The 14,717-nt window shown below is 35.0% G+C and overlaps 1 protein-coding gene across 1 annotated transcript; it reads left to right on the top strand.

The window, feature by feature from the left end:
* Positions 1-1,509: 1,509 nt before the first annotated feature.
* On the top strand, positions 1,510-14,412 carry LOC131845372 (uncharacterized). Its single transcript, XM_059194426.1, has 5 exons — positions 1,510-1,610; positions 4,223-4,360; positions 8,210-8,363; positions 9,458-9,619; positions 12,935-14,412. Exons 1-5 carry the CDS (start codon positions 1,510-1,512, stop codon positions 14,240-14,242), a joined length of 1,863 nt encoding a protein of 620 aa, XP_059050409.1. The 3' UTR covers positions 14,243-14,412.
* The last annotated feature ends 305 nt before the right edge of the window (positions 14,413-14,717 follow it).

Here is a 14,717-nt window from a genome sequence, read left to right as displayed (position 1 = left end):
TTTTATTTTCAAAATTGAAAACATAGATAGATAAAACTTGTATTTGCGTTAAGGAACAAACACATGGGCACAGTAATGTAAAAAAGTAGATGTTATACATAATTATATTGGTCAATTAACAAAATATGATGTAGGTACAAAAAAACATACGAGTAACATAGTGTGTAAGAACAAAACGCTGTAATAAATGAAAAAGGTTTGTAGGAGGTAATTGTTTTTATATATCCTTATTTAATACTCATATGCCAAACTCTTTTATAGTAAATAAAGGTGTTTTTATTTTATTTATTTTATTACTCCGACCTCCATAGGTTCCAGTATGAGTTACTTATTATTATAAGTTAAAAACTAACTCATGATATTATATTAAAGTTAGGTATAAAAAAAATTAATAAAAATTTGTTTGCATAAAATACGTTAAGATTTATTAAACACTAGGTAACTGTGCCCGCGGTTTCACTTGATTTAAATTTCAATATAAAATATAGCCTATCTGTAATTCTGATGCATAAACTATATTACTGTAAAGTTTCATTATTATCCTTGTAGTTTTTGCGTGACAGAGTAACAAATATCAGAAACAAACTTTCGCGTTTTTAATATTATTAAGATATTGATTATTTATAAATCTAGTCAATATTAAAAACTTGCTCTTCAATTCAGCGTTAAAATATAGTTACCTACTGAACCAATTTCATTATTATTCATTGTAAAATTGTAAAATTTACAAAGAAATTACCCGTGAAAATACATCAGTGACGGCTCATTGTTCCGCGGTCAGATCGCGTGGAGGCTTGCCGAGATGGTAGTTACCTCGTTAGTGCAACAGCCTCTATTTATCTTAGCTAACACCTATCAAAGTGCCATTAGCGTGAAATGATACCATTATTCCTGGCCACACTAGAAAACTACCACGGTAATATGGTAGTAAATATTATAATGCAGTTATTAGCAAACTTTCCATTATAGTGTATTTTTAGTGGTCTAGTATTTTTTAAAACAAGATTTCATTTTAAAAATAACAGTTTTGATTTGATTTTACAAATTACTTACTTTAACATCTTGTGCACATTAAAACATGGTGTTAATACTTAGACTATGTAATATTATGTTATCTGTGCTTATATAGTATTAACCACAGGTAAGATAATATATTAACATAACATCGTATACATCTATAACGCATCTGCGCATCGGGCAATATTGTGTATCTGTGGCGCATTACGTTTTGCGCGGGAAAATAAAAAAAGGCTGCATCATAATTATAAATTGTTAATTTTTACATAGTATAAAATGAAGTAGCTTCCGCTATCGAAACTAACTATTATGACTCATAATAACACTATAATATTTTTTTCTTTCACTGAAATGTGAAAAACCAAACCAAAAAAATTAACACCATAGAGTAGTTTGTCATATAGTTATCTGTATTAGATACTCTGTGCTGTGCTATTTAATATTCTGTAGTTACGTTAACTTTTTGTAATAGAGTACAAAGTAATTTCCCTTATGTGTAGACCGGTGCGCTCGACTGCACTCACGTTGTATCACGGCACCGTGAGAACCGAACCTGCGGCCAGTGGATACGTAATCATATCATACCATGATAGGTAACAGTAATCCAATCACTGTTGCTCAATCATCAGGGCTCTCGTGATTGGAACCTTATGAGTTTTGTTGCAGACTTTTGAATCATTCATATGTGTCAGTATTAGCTGTGACAACATGAAATTTTTAACCTATTTGTTATTCTGATGTATAAGCTTTTTCACGCAAAAACTACTGAACGGATGTTGATGAAACTTAACAGTAATATGGCTTCATTCATTCATAATTTAAGAGCTGTGCTCTTGTCGGTGGACTCCCGCCACCTTCCACGATCTTCTATCAGTCCCTTTAGCTGTTGATACGACACGACTCCAACTTTTTCTTTAACTTGCTTGATATAGCTATGTCTTGGTCTTTCCCTTCCTCTCTTTCCATCTATTTTTCCTTCTATAATGTTGTTAATTAGTTCGTCGTGTCGTATCAAGTGCCCCAACATTTTTCCCCGCCTATTCTCAATAATATCTATGATCTGTCTCTTTTCTTTAATCCTCTCAAGCACTTCTTCATTCCTTATTTTATCTTTCCAGCTAATTCTTTCCATTCTTCACCAACACCACATTTCAAAGGCTTCCAGTTTGTCTCTTTCCTTTTGTGTCAATGTCCACGTCTCACAGGCATACAAGGCTATATTCCAGATGTAGGTCTTGATAAGTTGTTGTATAATATAGCTTATATATCAGAAATAACATCTAGGCTGCAAATTTCACAAAGATGAAACCGCGGGCACACCTAGTATAATATAACTTTAAATTCTGGTTATAAACATGTTAAACAGAATAAAACAAACTTTTTTTTTTTAATGGGTGCAAGGCGTGGGTATATATATATGGAGTTCTTTGCAAGGATCCGATAGGAACACCATGAGTTCTGTTTACGACTCGGAGTACCTACGACTTTCGGTTTTACCTTTAAATTATTATTAGATACATTTGGACACTTTTTTTTAATTTGAATTATATGATATTTAATACTTTTTTTATCTTTGCAACTTTTTTAGGCAATTGTTATCTTAATGTTATTTTTGTAATAAATTTGATTATTTTATTCTTATTAAAACCGTGTTAGTATAAAACATTAAAATGGACAATTTATATTATATTGAGATTTATTCCGTTTCATTTTAACAAATTAAATTCTTACCTGAACTGAACTGAACGTACGGACTGAAATGAATGAGTTATCCAACGAGTATTGTAAATATACAAAATAATCATTACTTTATTAGTTGCCCTGAATCTAAAATTATGTGGAAACAAAAAAAAAATATATATTGGCTTGACCGATTCTTACGAAATTTTTATATCTTGTACGCATATTCAGTAGATCTGAGAATAGAAGGTAAATAATTTTTCACGTCCCTAAATAATAAGGGATCTTCATCTTTTACATATGTCAAAAATGTAAAGGATGGGTTGCACCATCACCATCATCATCACCATCTTTTACATTTTTGAATTATGTTTTTATTTTTAATTTTTATTTCGATTCGACATTATACAATCCTAAATTTTCAGCCTTCTACAAAACGTTTGCAGAGTCAGCCAGTTTATAAAATTTTAAAGCAAAAACTAACTACGAATTACATACATTTGTTTTTAAGTAGTATCGACGTATTGATTAACTTAATAAAGTTTAACAATAGATTGCATTTCAATTTACTCAATTTTAAACTATAATCACTCTTTTAATCCTTGTTTAGAATTCATCTATGTTTTATATTAGTCTAGTGTCGACGGAATGAGTAACTTAATACACTTTAACAATAGATTACATTTTTATTTACTCAATTTTAAACCATAATCATCCCTTTAATTCCCAGTTTAAGCTTTTAAATAACACTCTTGAGAGGTAAATACCCTTATTTACCATTAAATTATTCGAGGTAAAACCCGTTTAGCTGTATTAATAATCAGTCTTGAGTAGTCTAGTCAGTATTGGCGAAGCTTATTAATTGTCATTGGACAACTTAATATGACTGGAAACATGTAAAAATTACACCGTTAATTTTCCTAAAATAAAATAGATAATGTGTGGTCAAAGTACAGATGGTGCAGCGGCCGCTCCGTGTGCCATAGGCCATGTAGATAATATGTGGTCAAAGTACAGACGGCGCAGCGGCCGCTCCGTGTGCCATAGGCCATGTAGATAATGTGTGGTCATAGTACAGACGGTGCAGTGGCCGCTCCGTGTGCCATAGGCCATGTAGATAATGGGTGGTCAAAGTACAGACGGTGCAGCGGCCGCTCCGTGTGCCATAGGCCATGTAGATAATGTGTGGTCATAGTACAGACGGTGCAGTGGCCGCCCCGTGTGCCATTGGCCATGACGTGGTACCTTACACCTACACCATACTCTTCCATGTTTATACTCGTATAAAATTGTATATATATTTATACGGCGACCTCGGAGGTCCGATGGTCGCGGGTTCGATTCCTCGCACGGCACAAACATTTGTATTCATTAATATGATTGTTTTTTTTTCTGTATAATATATGTATATTATTTGTAGTTAATTCATTTTACTTTTTAATATTTATTTTTATTCATTATCCATGTCATTGCAATAAAGTTTAAAAAAAAATGATTAATTTTTTTATGTTTAAATTTTTTGTAGCACGGTGCGCGAGTGTGGAGGTACCGCCACGCTGCTCTCGGTTGAAGTTCGTGAGGGCACATGGGGTGCTGTGCCCCGGGGCTCCGGCGTTGTCGTCGAGTGGGCCGGAGACAACGCCCCGCTAAGAGCCGGTGACAGGTAAACATACAGTTCAAATATATATCAATAAAATTCAAATTTAAAATATCTTTATTCATGTAGGTCTATTACACTCTTATGATATGTCAAATCTACCGTCAGTTCGGAATGATTTCGGGGTGAGAAGAACTGACACGGGTATTGGAATCGACTTTCACGCGGGAAAGAATAGAATAGAATAGAACTTTAATAGAAAGATGTTCCAATACACGCACCATATACATTCAAAATTCAAAATATCTTTATTCATGTAGCTCTATTACAGACCCTTATGATATGTCAAATCTACCGTCAGTTCGGAATGATTTCGAGATGAGAACTGACAAAAAACTCAGCTAGTATTCTTTTCATTATATTAATGTATATAATGAATGAAGAATGTCAATTTAATTGTATGCTTTTTCGTGTGTCGCATAGTCGAGAAGACTGATAAAAAGGTAGGGAACATATTATAATATAAATAAATTTGACGTTCATAAGTGGCTAAAATGTCCTACATGATTAAATGATTTTTGAATTTGAAAATATATCCTACGTACTGTTACCGTACCGTATATGTTAGTATCTAGTTCAAAGACAAAAATTTATTAACTTGATTTTATTACAATGAGTGCGTAGCGATTTCTACGTTGATTATCGCATGCCTCTTACTTGTTATACTGTAATTATTTATATAAAAAAACATCTATTAAAAAGAGCAACACACAAATTTCTTGCTCATTCTTCTTGTGATGAATCTGCATTCCGAATGAGTGGTAGAATCAAAATATGACTATTCAAAAGTGCTTGTAATGAGTTTATTTGAATAAAGATTATTTCTATTTCTGTTTCTATTACAAAAATTAAAAAAGTGTATATTTATACATATTTATTTAATAAACTGCAGTTGGGAAATGCGACAATAATTCATGCCATAAAAAGTTCTCGTGAGAAACTTGCGTTGAATCAATTATTGTTACGATACAAAAACGCTGCCAGCGAACAATCGAAGCAATAAAACTTGTATATTAATGCACTTCTACATTAATAGTTTAGCATAAATATTATGTTATCTGTGGTGTAAGGGTTGAAAATAAAACATATAGCGTAGTTTAAACTAGGACGTGCGACAAGCAGCGTTCGCGTTGGTTGGTGGTAAGCTACTAAACAATTTATTTTGTGGATGATAATGGAATGGTGCACCCGCCTGCGCTAACGGTTTACGCTGGCCGGGCACCAGTGAAGGATGATAAGATGAGCATGAGGTCAGGTCAGTTAGCCCATTGTGACAAATTCACCAGGAATAAAACCAGGTTTCCAGGGGAAACCGAGGTCGACCTGACATGGTACATTGCTAGCAACGGGGTTGTCAATCCACTTTACTAACAATTCCCTTCCCCCCGCTACTAAGCAATTAGGTGTGGTGGCTTGCATATGGACAGTCCTGCGGGTCATTGCACATACCTGTACCTTTAATAAAAATCATACGTAGGTACGTAATACAGGTATATATACAGTTCTAAACAATAGAGTAAAATAAGAATATCTTAAAAGTAACAATACATAAAAGTACATATTAAAATACCTGACCCAGCAAACGTTGTTTTCCTATATAAACAAAATCGCTGTTAAAAAAACAGGTTGGTGATATAAGGGTGCAGGGAAAATTTAGAGTTGTATATATGTACTATAAATGATTTTCTATTAATTAAAATTCATTTTCTATATCTATTTTTGTTATTTATCACGTAATTTGTACTCAAATAGAAAGATAAATATTCAAACTCTTCTGATTATGTATGTTTTATACACTATGCCCCGGTTTCGACGGAATAATCTCGTTTTTGGCACTCAAAAAGTTTCAAAATCTCTAATCGGTAAAAAAAATCTGGCAATTCTGATTTATATCTACATATTCTACGATATACTAACTGTGGGCACACAACACGCAATAAGAGTTGAGAAAAATGACCCACAGCGAATATATTACTACCAGTATTTGTGCTAAGTATTTTTTTACAATAATATCTGTGGCTTCCTTTCCGGCGACATCCTGTATGTCTTATTCTTATGATCCTGTATATGTATTCCTAAGTTTTCTTCCCTCACATTCGTATGCTATACTATGTGCGCTGAATGATGAATGCAGGTGATAGTTACTACATTTAACAATTGATAAATTTAAGTTACTACTGTTAGGTATAACGATTTAATATATAGTTTTAATGTCAAATACCTACTGACTGACGTAATTGTAATAAAATATTAATCACCATGATCATCATCATCATCGCAGCCCAGAAGACGTCCACTGCTGGACACAGGCCTCCCCCAAAGATCTATACGATCGGTCCTGCGCTGCTCGCATTCAATGCCTTCCAGCGATCTTGACCAGATCGTCGGTCCACCTTGCTGGAGGCCTTCCCACGCTGCGTCTTCCGGTCTGCGGTCGCCACTCGAGGACTTTGATAAAAACATATTAAGATAATACAATTCCCCTTCTTCAAACGAATCTTATTTATCTTATATATAACTTATCGGTCATAACATATCATCTCAGATTAAAAGAACCCAACCACAATAACTACAGTTATTAATGATATAATATATTACGAATGTAATGTGGTACAGCTGAAATACTAAGTCATAATTTGTAAATCGCGCCAACTTTCAAGAGTAAAACAAACATGTCATCCGCCTATCAAAAGATATAGATAGATAGTCATATAGATAATCTTAATAAGATAATAATAATAATCTCAGGACAATTCACACAGCGCCATCTAGACCCAAGTTTAGCTAGCTAAAGCTTGTGTTATGGGTACTAGATAACTAATACATATACATAGATATTTTTTTTTGTAAATACATACATATTATACATAGAAAACACCCATACCGATACAAACAATCATACTCATGAATGTGTTTGTGCCGTGCGAGGAATCGAACCCGCGACCATCAGTCGTAAAGCGTTATGCTAGACCACCGAAGTCGATTAAATATCTATTAGGGCAATTACTCGCGTGTATATTATAATGAGACATATATATACATGGACAAGGCTCGCTGGAGTCTCGTCTAGACTTTCTCACACATCGCTTCATTAACATAATTATAGTATTTACAACAAGATTAATGTATCCACTATAAAATCGTGTAAAAACTACGGGTTGACTAATTGTTGTTATTTGTAATAGAAGACTGAATTATGTGTCTGTACGACACTTATATTGAATAGGTTTCTATGTTGATTGTCGCATGCCTAATCCTTGTTGTTAATTAAATATAAGTAAATCAATATTTATTTAAAAGAGCAACACACAAGTTTCTTGCTTATTCTTCTTGTGATAAATCTGCATTCCGAATAAGCGGTAGAATAAAAAAAACTTGACTATTCAAAAGTGCTTGTATTAAGTTTATTTGAATAAAGATTATTTCTATTTCTATATATAGGTATATGCACGACAGGTATCACGAAATACAAAGTGACACCTATAATAACACATCCAATGCAGCCCTGGTCCCTAAAGACTAAATTATAATCTAAATTTTCTATAATTTTACAACATTATGGTCAAATCGAACCCACGACCATCGTCGTACATCGAAATTTAACGGGAGTGAAACTGCGGTCACAGATAGTGATATTATAATTTCAAAACAACTGAACGGATTTTTCGCGGTTTTCGTCTATTAATAGACATTTTTTAAGAAGGTTTAGATGTATAATTCATTAAAGGGTAATATAAATTAGGTGAAATAATCGCGCGAAGCCAGGTCGAGTCATATACTTTCGATGTACGACGGTGTGCTATACCGCTGGACCACCAAGGATAATAATACAAATAACTTTAAATACATTTTCAGATTAGTGGAAGTGAACGGCACGTGGACGGTGTCGTGTCGTAGTGTGGAGGAGGTGCAGCGGGCGGCGACCAGCTCCAACCCGGCGCGACTGGTGGTCATCCGAGGGTACCCCACGCAGCAGCACCAGCCAATACACTCCAATACTTTTACTCATGTAATTACCATTCAAGTATATCAAAAGAACATAAGTTTTCTTCGTTCATCATTCTTCTTGACTATTTGACATTTCAAATTTGGCGGCAGAATATAAAAATTATTATTTAGTGCTTCAATCAGTTTATTTAAATGAAGATTTCTTTTCTATTGTATCCCTGATTTCGTTCTTTCAATTTTACTATTAGTATTTATTTCATACATAAGTTTATTTCATATGTAAATTTTTATTAGTATCGAATGAAATAAAATAAAAATTCGCATAAAAATAATGAATTAATTTAATTTCTCCTTTTTTCTCTTATCTTTTTTCTGGGTATCAACATCGAATTTTGAACCACTTGAAGGATGTACTACTTTTTTTTATATGAAAACCGAAGCTGACAGGTTACTTGATAAATGGTGACCATCGCCTTTACACATGATAAACAAACATGCTTTCGCATTCTTTGTAACGAAAGAAAAAGCATAATGAGTTGTATAATAATCAGTGTTAAACTTAGTATGCATACAGCTATAACGCGCTCGTCTGGCTACCGGCAACATTGTGTATCTGTTACGAATTATGTTTGCTCTAGAAAATAAAAAAACAAAGAATTTGTCTGACTTCGTTCTTAATTGTTAATTATTTTACTTTATTCTATGTACCTTTTTATGTCTACTCCAACACTGTATACACATAACAACCCGAGTATAAATACTGCCCCTACTCACAATACAGCATACGCTGAACCGGGTCCTTTTGCCGCCTTTACGAATTATCCTTTAAATTTCATAGGCAGAAATATATGATTCTTACTCTCGTTTTCGTTTTCGTTCTCGCTCTCATTCTCACGCTCACTCTCACTCTCACACTCTCACTGACTCCCACTCTCACTCTCACTCTCACTCTCACTCTCACTCTCACTCTCACTCTCACTCTCACTCTCACTCTCACTCTCACTCTCACTCTCACTCTCACTCTCACTCTCACTCTCACTCTCACTCTCACTCTCACACTCACACTCACACTCACACTCACACTCACACTCACTCTCATTCTCACTCTTATTCTGTTCTTATTCAAGACTGATGTAAAATGGTCGTATTCCGTAGAACGAAGCTAGTTCTCTGCGCGCGGAGCTGAACGCGCTGCGCACAGCATCTGAGGAGACGGAGCGCGCCAAAGAGAGCCTGCGGACTGACAACACGCGCCTCACGCACCGAATCTCGTACCTCGAGGAGCAGGTCGCCGAGATGCTGGCCAGGCATGCACAGGTATGTTAATACTATTGAGAATCACAACGCCATCTAGCCCCAAACTAAAAGCCTGAATTAATCTATACTCAACTAGGGAAGAAAGGTTATTAAGAGACTGCGTCTGCGCTTCTGCGAGGAACTTCGCTGGCTACATTAGTAGTCTTGGCCATCTTGGCCAAAACATTAGGACAGAAGGGGATCGTTAGCAATATGACCAAATAATTACATTGCTAGCAATGTTCGATTCGGTTTCCCCTGGAAACCACCATACGTTCAGGAACTTATGGTGGTTTCCAGCTTCAGTTAGCACACTAGCTACAAAGTGCTAACTGAAACGACCTCATGGTCATCCTAATATCGTCCAGTGTTGCACCGCACAGTGGGAACTTTGACTCATTTTCGTCTCATAAATCTATAACTTCTGTATTAATAAAGATATGTACATGATTTTTTTTCCTGATAATCTTAAATATATATACTTTTAAATAATGTATGCTTTGTGAGTAAAAAAATATTTCTAATAGTTATAAATAATTTAGGAATACAAGAAATATAGAATTTGTAGACTTACATTTATGTCCTAAGAAGTTTATACAGAAATAAGTAAAAGTATCAGCGTAAAAAACCAAAATTCTTATAAAGATAGCTTACAAGTCACTCAAGAGCTCCTTTTCTTCATCAAAAAGTACTAAATATTTTTTATTGGAAGGTATTCTTAAACTTGTTATATATGGGTCAGAGGTATATAAAAATGCGTGTAGAACATCTTTGTTAGAGGCTACCCTCGAACATTGTCTTGCATGATGAAGCCTGAACTGTTTATAGTCTTTGTTCCGTGACTCTTGAGCATCTTCTGAAAGTTGCCCAAAAGGCAAGACAGAAAAGTAACGTATCACACGTTCACATTTCATTTCGTAACATAAAACAGTTTTATTAATTCCTCATGTATACTAGTAATTTCTGATGTACAATGATAATTTTGGAAAAATCTTGTGGCTGTATTGCCGTCATTAGTGTTGTCACTAACTTGCATCGCTATATCTATATTTAATCCAAGTTCTTCTCTGAACCTTCTTTGTACATAAGCCTTCTTTTGCTATTTTAAATCTTTATTTTCTGTTGTTGTGGCAGACCATTTGTATTGATTTGTATTTTGATTGTAAGATAAATGTAAAATAAGTTCTACGAATGCAAAGTTGAAAGGCCATATTGATAGGAAGTTTCATCGACAGGTTTATTTTGTACTTTTTCTAAATTGTTCATCTCTGTGGGTTTTGCACTGCAAATGGTAGGTACATACATTTGATTTCTGCTTTAACTTTAGTAATTTCTATACATAATTTTGGCGAATAGCACGATTCTTTAGCTTCACGAATCAACCTATATGATGGAAACAATAAGTAATTCTTTGCTATCAAACAACTCCTCATATTTTCGTACTGTGCCTTGTTCAGATCCAATTTTATGAAAATGCTAAGAGCTTAATGTTTTGAATATGCTGTTATATATGCCGGTTCATTAATAAGATTATTCATTAAGATAGCTCATTTCATTCTAGTTTTCTGCCGGCAATGCTCGTAAAATATCAATGATGATCAACCCTTAAACCCTGTACATATGAGTTCAGTATGAAGTCCACAGGTATCAAGCAAGCCTTGTTTTTCCGTTTCTTTGTTCGAACTGTCTTCGTACGTTTTAGAAGGTCTGCCTCTTTTCTCTGTCGAAGTAGTAGGTTCAGGTTCGCATGTAGTTTTTCTAGATTTACAGTGAAAATAGCATCCTATCAATTGTTATTTTATTTAAAAACTGTTCTTTCTTTCGACCACATTTCGTATAGCGTTGACGAAACTGAGTTATGAAGGACTTCTGAATACTTGCGATAATTTTTGCTATATTCGCATCTGAAGATTCGGTAAAATTATTTCGTAGTTTGAGATAGAATCAACATAATTTGTATCACTTTAAATCAATAAGACACTTAAGTCGCGTCTGGTACACGAGAATTCACTCATTGGGGTGAGATGAGTAATTAACGATTGTTTAGTAATAACAAATGCTTATGAAGAACTGTAATATTTCATATGCAAATACATACACTATTTTATACTTAATAATGGTCATATACGTGTGCAAAATTACTTGATAAAAAATATTTATCATTATGCGGTATAGAATAGGTCTGTATGGGAATGGGAACTATATACTGTGTGAAATAGTTGATAAAAGTAAGGCAAAAGATAAAATATATAGTAATAATTGAGCAAAAAGAATTTTTTTGAATATTCAGACAGAGATTCTCAAATAAAGAAAAAAATCTTAATATACGTACTTAGAAAAAACAAATCTCACCATGATATTATACTCGATTTAAATATTTTACGCAGTGAAACTGCAAAAAAAAATGTTATGCCATCAAATTACATTATATTTCCTAATAAATAAAACCAAATTTAGAACTTCGGCAAGCTTCGGCAACTGTCAAATCTCCTAGTGAAAGTCTGAGAAAAGAAAATAGTACATATAACGATATATGGATTTTTAGTTAAATAATATTCGACTAAACTAAATATATTTTTATTTTATAGTAAAGTACACATTCTAAGCATTCTAAAATGGTATCACACTATATCACTTGATATTGTTTTGATACTATAAACTTATACCAAACAAATTTAAGTTACAAAATTATTTTTGTATTTTTTTCATTCCTCAACTTTAGAGGCTCTATTCTATGAAGTATGAATAGTCAGAGATTTGAATCATATTTATAATGATAGAGTAACTCTTTGGCTACAATTTGAGGTATATACAAGCATATCCACGGAGTTTTAGAAAAAGTATTTATGAGATGGCTTTCTTAGGCGAGTTCCCACTGTGCACCGCCAGAGTAAACCGTTAGCATAGGCGGATGCAGCGTTCCATTATCAACCATTAATAAAAAAACTGTTTCAGAAGACTTCCTATAGGTATCACTTATTAAGCGTAAATATTTGCATTCGAAGTACTGTTTTGCACTTTCAATTATATATTAATATTCAAAATATCTTTATTCATGTAGGTCTATTACAGACTCTTATGATATGTCAAATTTACCGTCATTTCGGAATGATTTCGAGATGAGAAGAACTGACAAGAAACTCAGCTCGTATTTTTTTAGTAAATATTGTACATGTTTGCAATACATCCTGCATAAGTATGTAGTTATTTAAAAAAACCAGCTGGTATTTAATGGCCAACAGTGTGGATACAACTATAAAGTTACTTATTAGTTATTTTTTAGGTCTGCACATAAAGTTCTCCAGCAGATTTCATTTATATTTATTTTGATTCCAGGTACAACCCACAAGCAGCAACGACAGTTGCATAACTGTTAATAAATCAAAGAAAAATGTGACCAATATTAACATCACTACGGAACCCCAATCAAAGAGTAAACATAGTCCGAAATCAGAAGTTCAGGTGTTCCAAAAGGGTCCGGACATCACGGCCATCGTCGCCAAATTACCTGGACTGGACGGAGCTGAAGCTAACCTGCCCCTCATGAGGCCAAGGTCCAACGCTTCTGGAGCGTCGTCCAGAGCCGCAGTATCTCCTCGAGCCTCGCCACAACCAAACTACAGATCCCACAGCTCGCACAGTTTGGAACACAAAGCTGGGCGCATGCGGCATTCTCTCTCACACCACTGCATACACGGCGCTATGGATTACAGCGCGGAAACAGATGCCGCAATACGTATGATCGAACGAAACCAAAGACACATGGAGAAACAACGCATGAAATCAGAAAAACTAAACAGAACCAAGACAGAAGAATACTTCCGATCAGACAGCGATTTGGACGTGAAAGATTCTCGCATAAACATGAGCGCTTGCGACCCCAAACATTATGAGATCAAAAAAGCAGCCGACCGTATAGAAGAGAGCATCAAGAAAACCAATTGGGCTGAGAGGAAAACGCTGTCAATAATTGAACAGTTGAAACGGTCGCAGCGGTTAAGGAAGATGAAGAAGAATGATAGCTCAGAAGATATTCAGGTAGAATCTGAGAAGCATTACATGTACCATAGGATAGATGGCAAAGTGTTGGAGAATGCCCACAAGTCGAGTCGAAGAACATCGAAACTACACAGCAGAAGCGCCAAGTCTTCAGAATTCGAATCGGAGTGTTCCGACTACCCTAACGGTGACATGTACAGCAGTTCTCCGAGGATAGACTACGGGTCTGAAAGCTGCTCAAGGTTGAGTCACTATCGGAAAAACGAGGATAGGAGAGATAGTGACGTGAAGTCAAGACCCACTCCACCGCGAAAACCACTTCGTCTATCTTTACATAAGGCGCGTAGTGCCCACTCTTTAGTAAACGGGAGCGAATCAGAAACACCTAGTAGACCATTATCGGAACTGCAGAATGGCGACCTTCAAGATTGTCAGAAGAGACCAGTGAAAAGAACTCACGGAGCCGATAAGTGGGCAAGGGAAAGAATAAGGGATCCAGGACGAGCTACTCCAAGACCGACGCGGAAACTCTTGAACGGGCTGAGCGCGTGCGAGACTCCAGCAGCCGATGCTCTGTACCCTGAGAATACTCATAAACCGATGAAAGCGAATGGTGTCATGCATTCAGCAGGCAAGTGGTGCTAAAGTCGAAAAGAACAGTCCAGTACGTACAATTACGAAAAATCAACAACGTTTTACTGCAGATGACAACGGCTCGAAGGTCGCGCAGCTGCGTTTCTAATGTACACGTGCCATGCGATAAGGATTCTAGGAAGTCGCAAGAACGTGCACGGTGGCACGTGTAGAGAGTGTATTTTTACTGAGTTCCCGATATTGTTTCAATTATATTTGTGTACCTTCACTCCTCTACAAATATTGGGAACTCAATAAAAATAAAAAAACATAGTAAAATCCCGTGATTATACCTATTTGTACGTATAAATAATGACAGTGTCAAAAAAACCGTATAACACTCCAATAGATCAATGAACGTAATATGTACAGAGGCTATACTAAATCATAGACAATAAGTTATTGTATTTTAACTGTAAATAAATAACGTAAATAATAAGCACCCACCGCGTGAATACTCACCTTATTCTGTAATATTAATTTAGGG

The sequence above is a fragment of the Achroia grisella genome, unplaced genomic scaffold (assembly GCF_030625045.1).
Source record: "Achroia grisella isolate CSIRO2021 unplaced genomic scaffold, CSIRO_AGI_Agris_v1 utg46286, whole genome shotgun sequence".
Taxonomy (NCBI): Eukaryota; Metazoa; Arthropoda; class Insecta; order Lepidoptera; family Pyralidae; genus Achroia; species Achroia grisella.
This window is presented reverse-complemented; position numbering and strand designations above follow the sequence as displayed.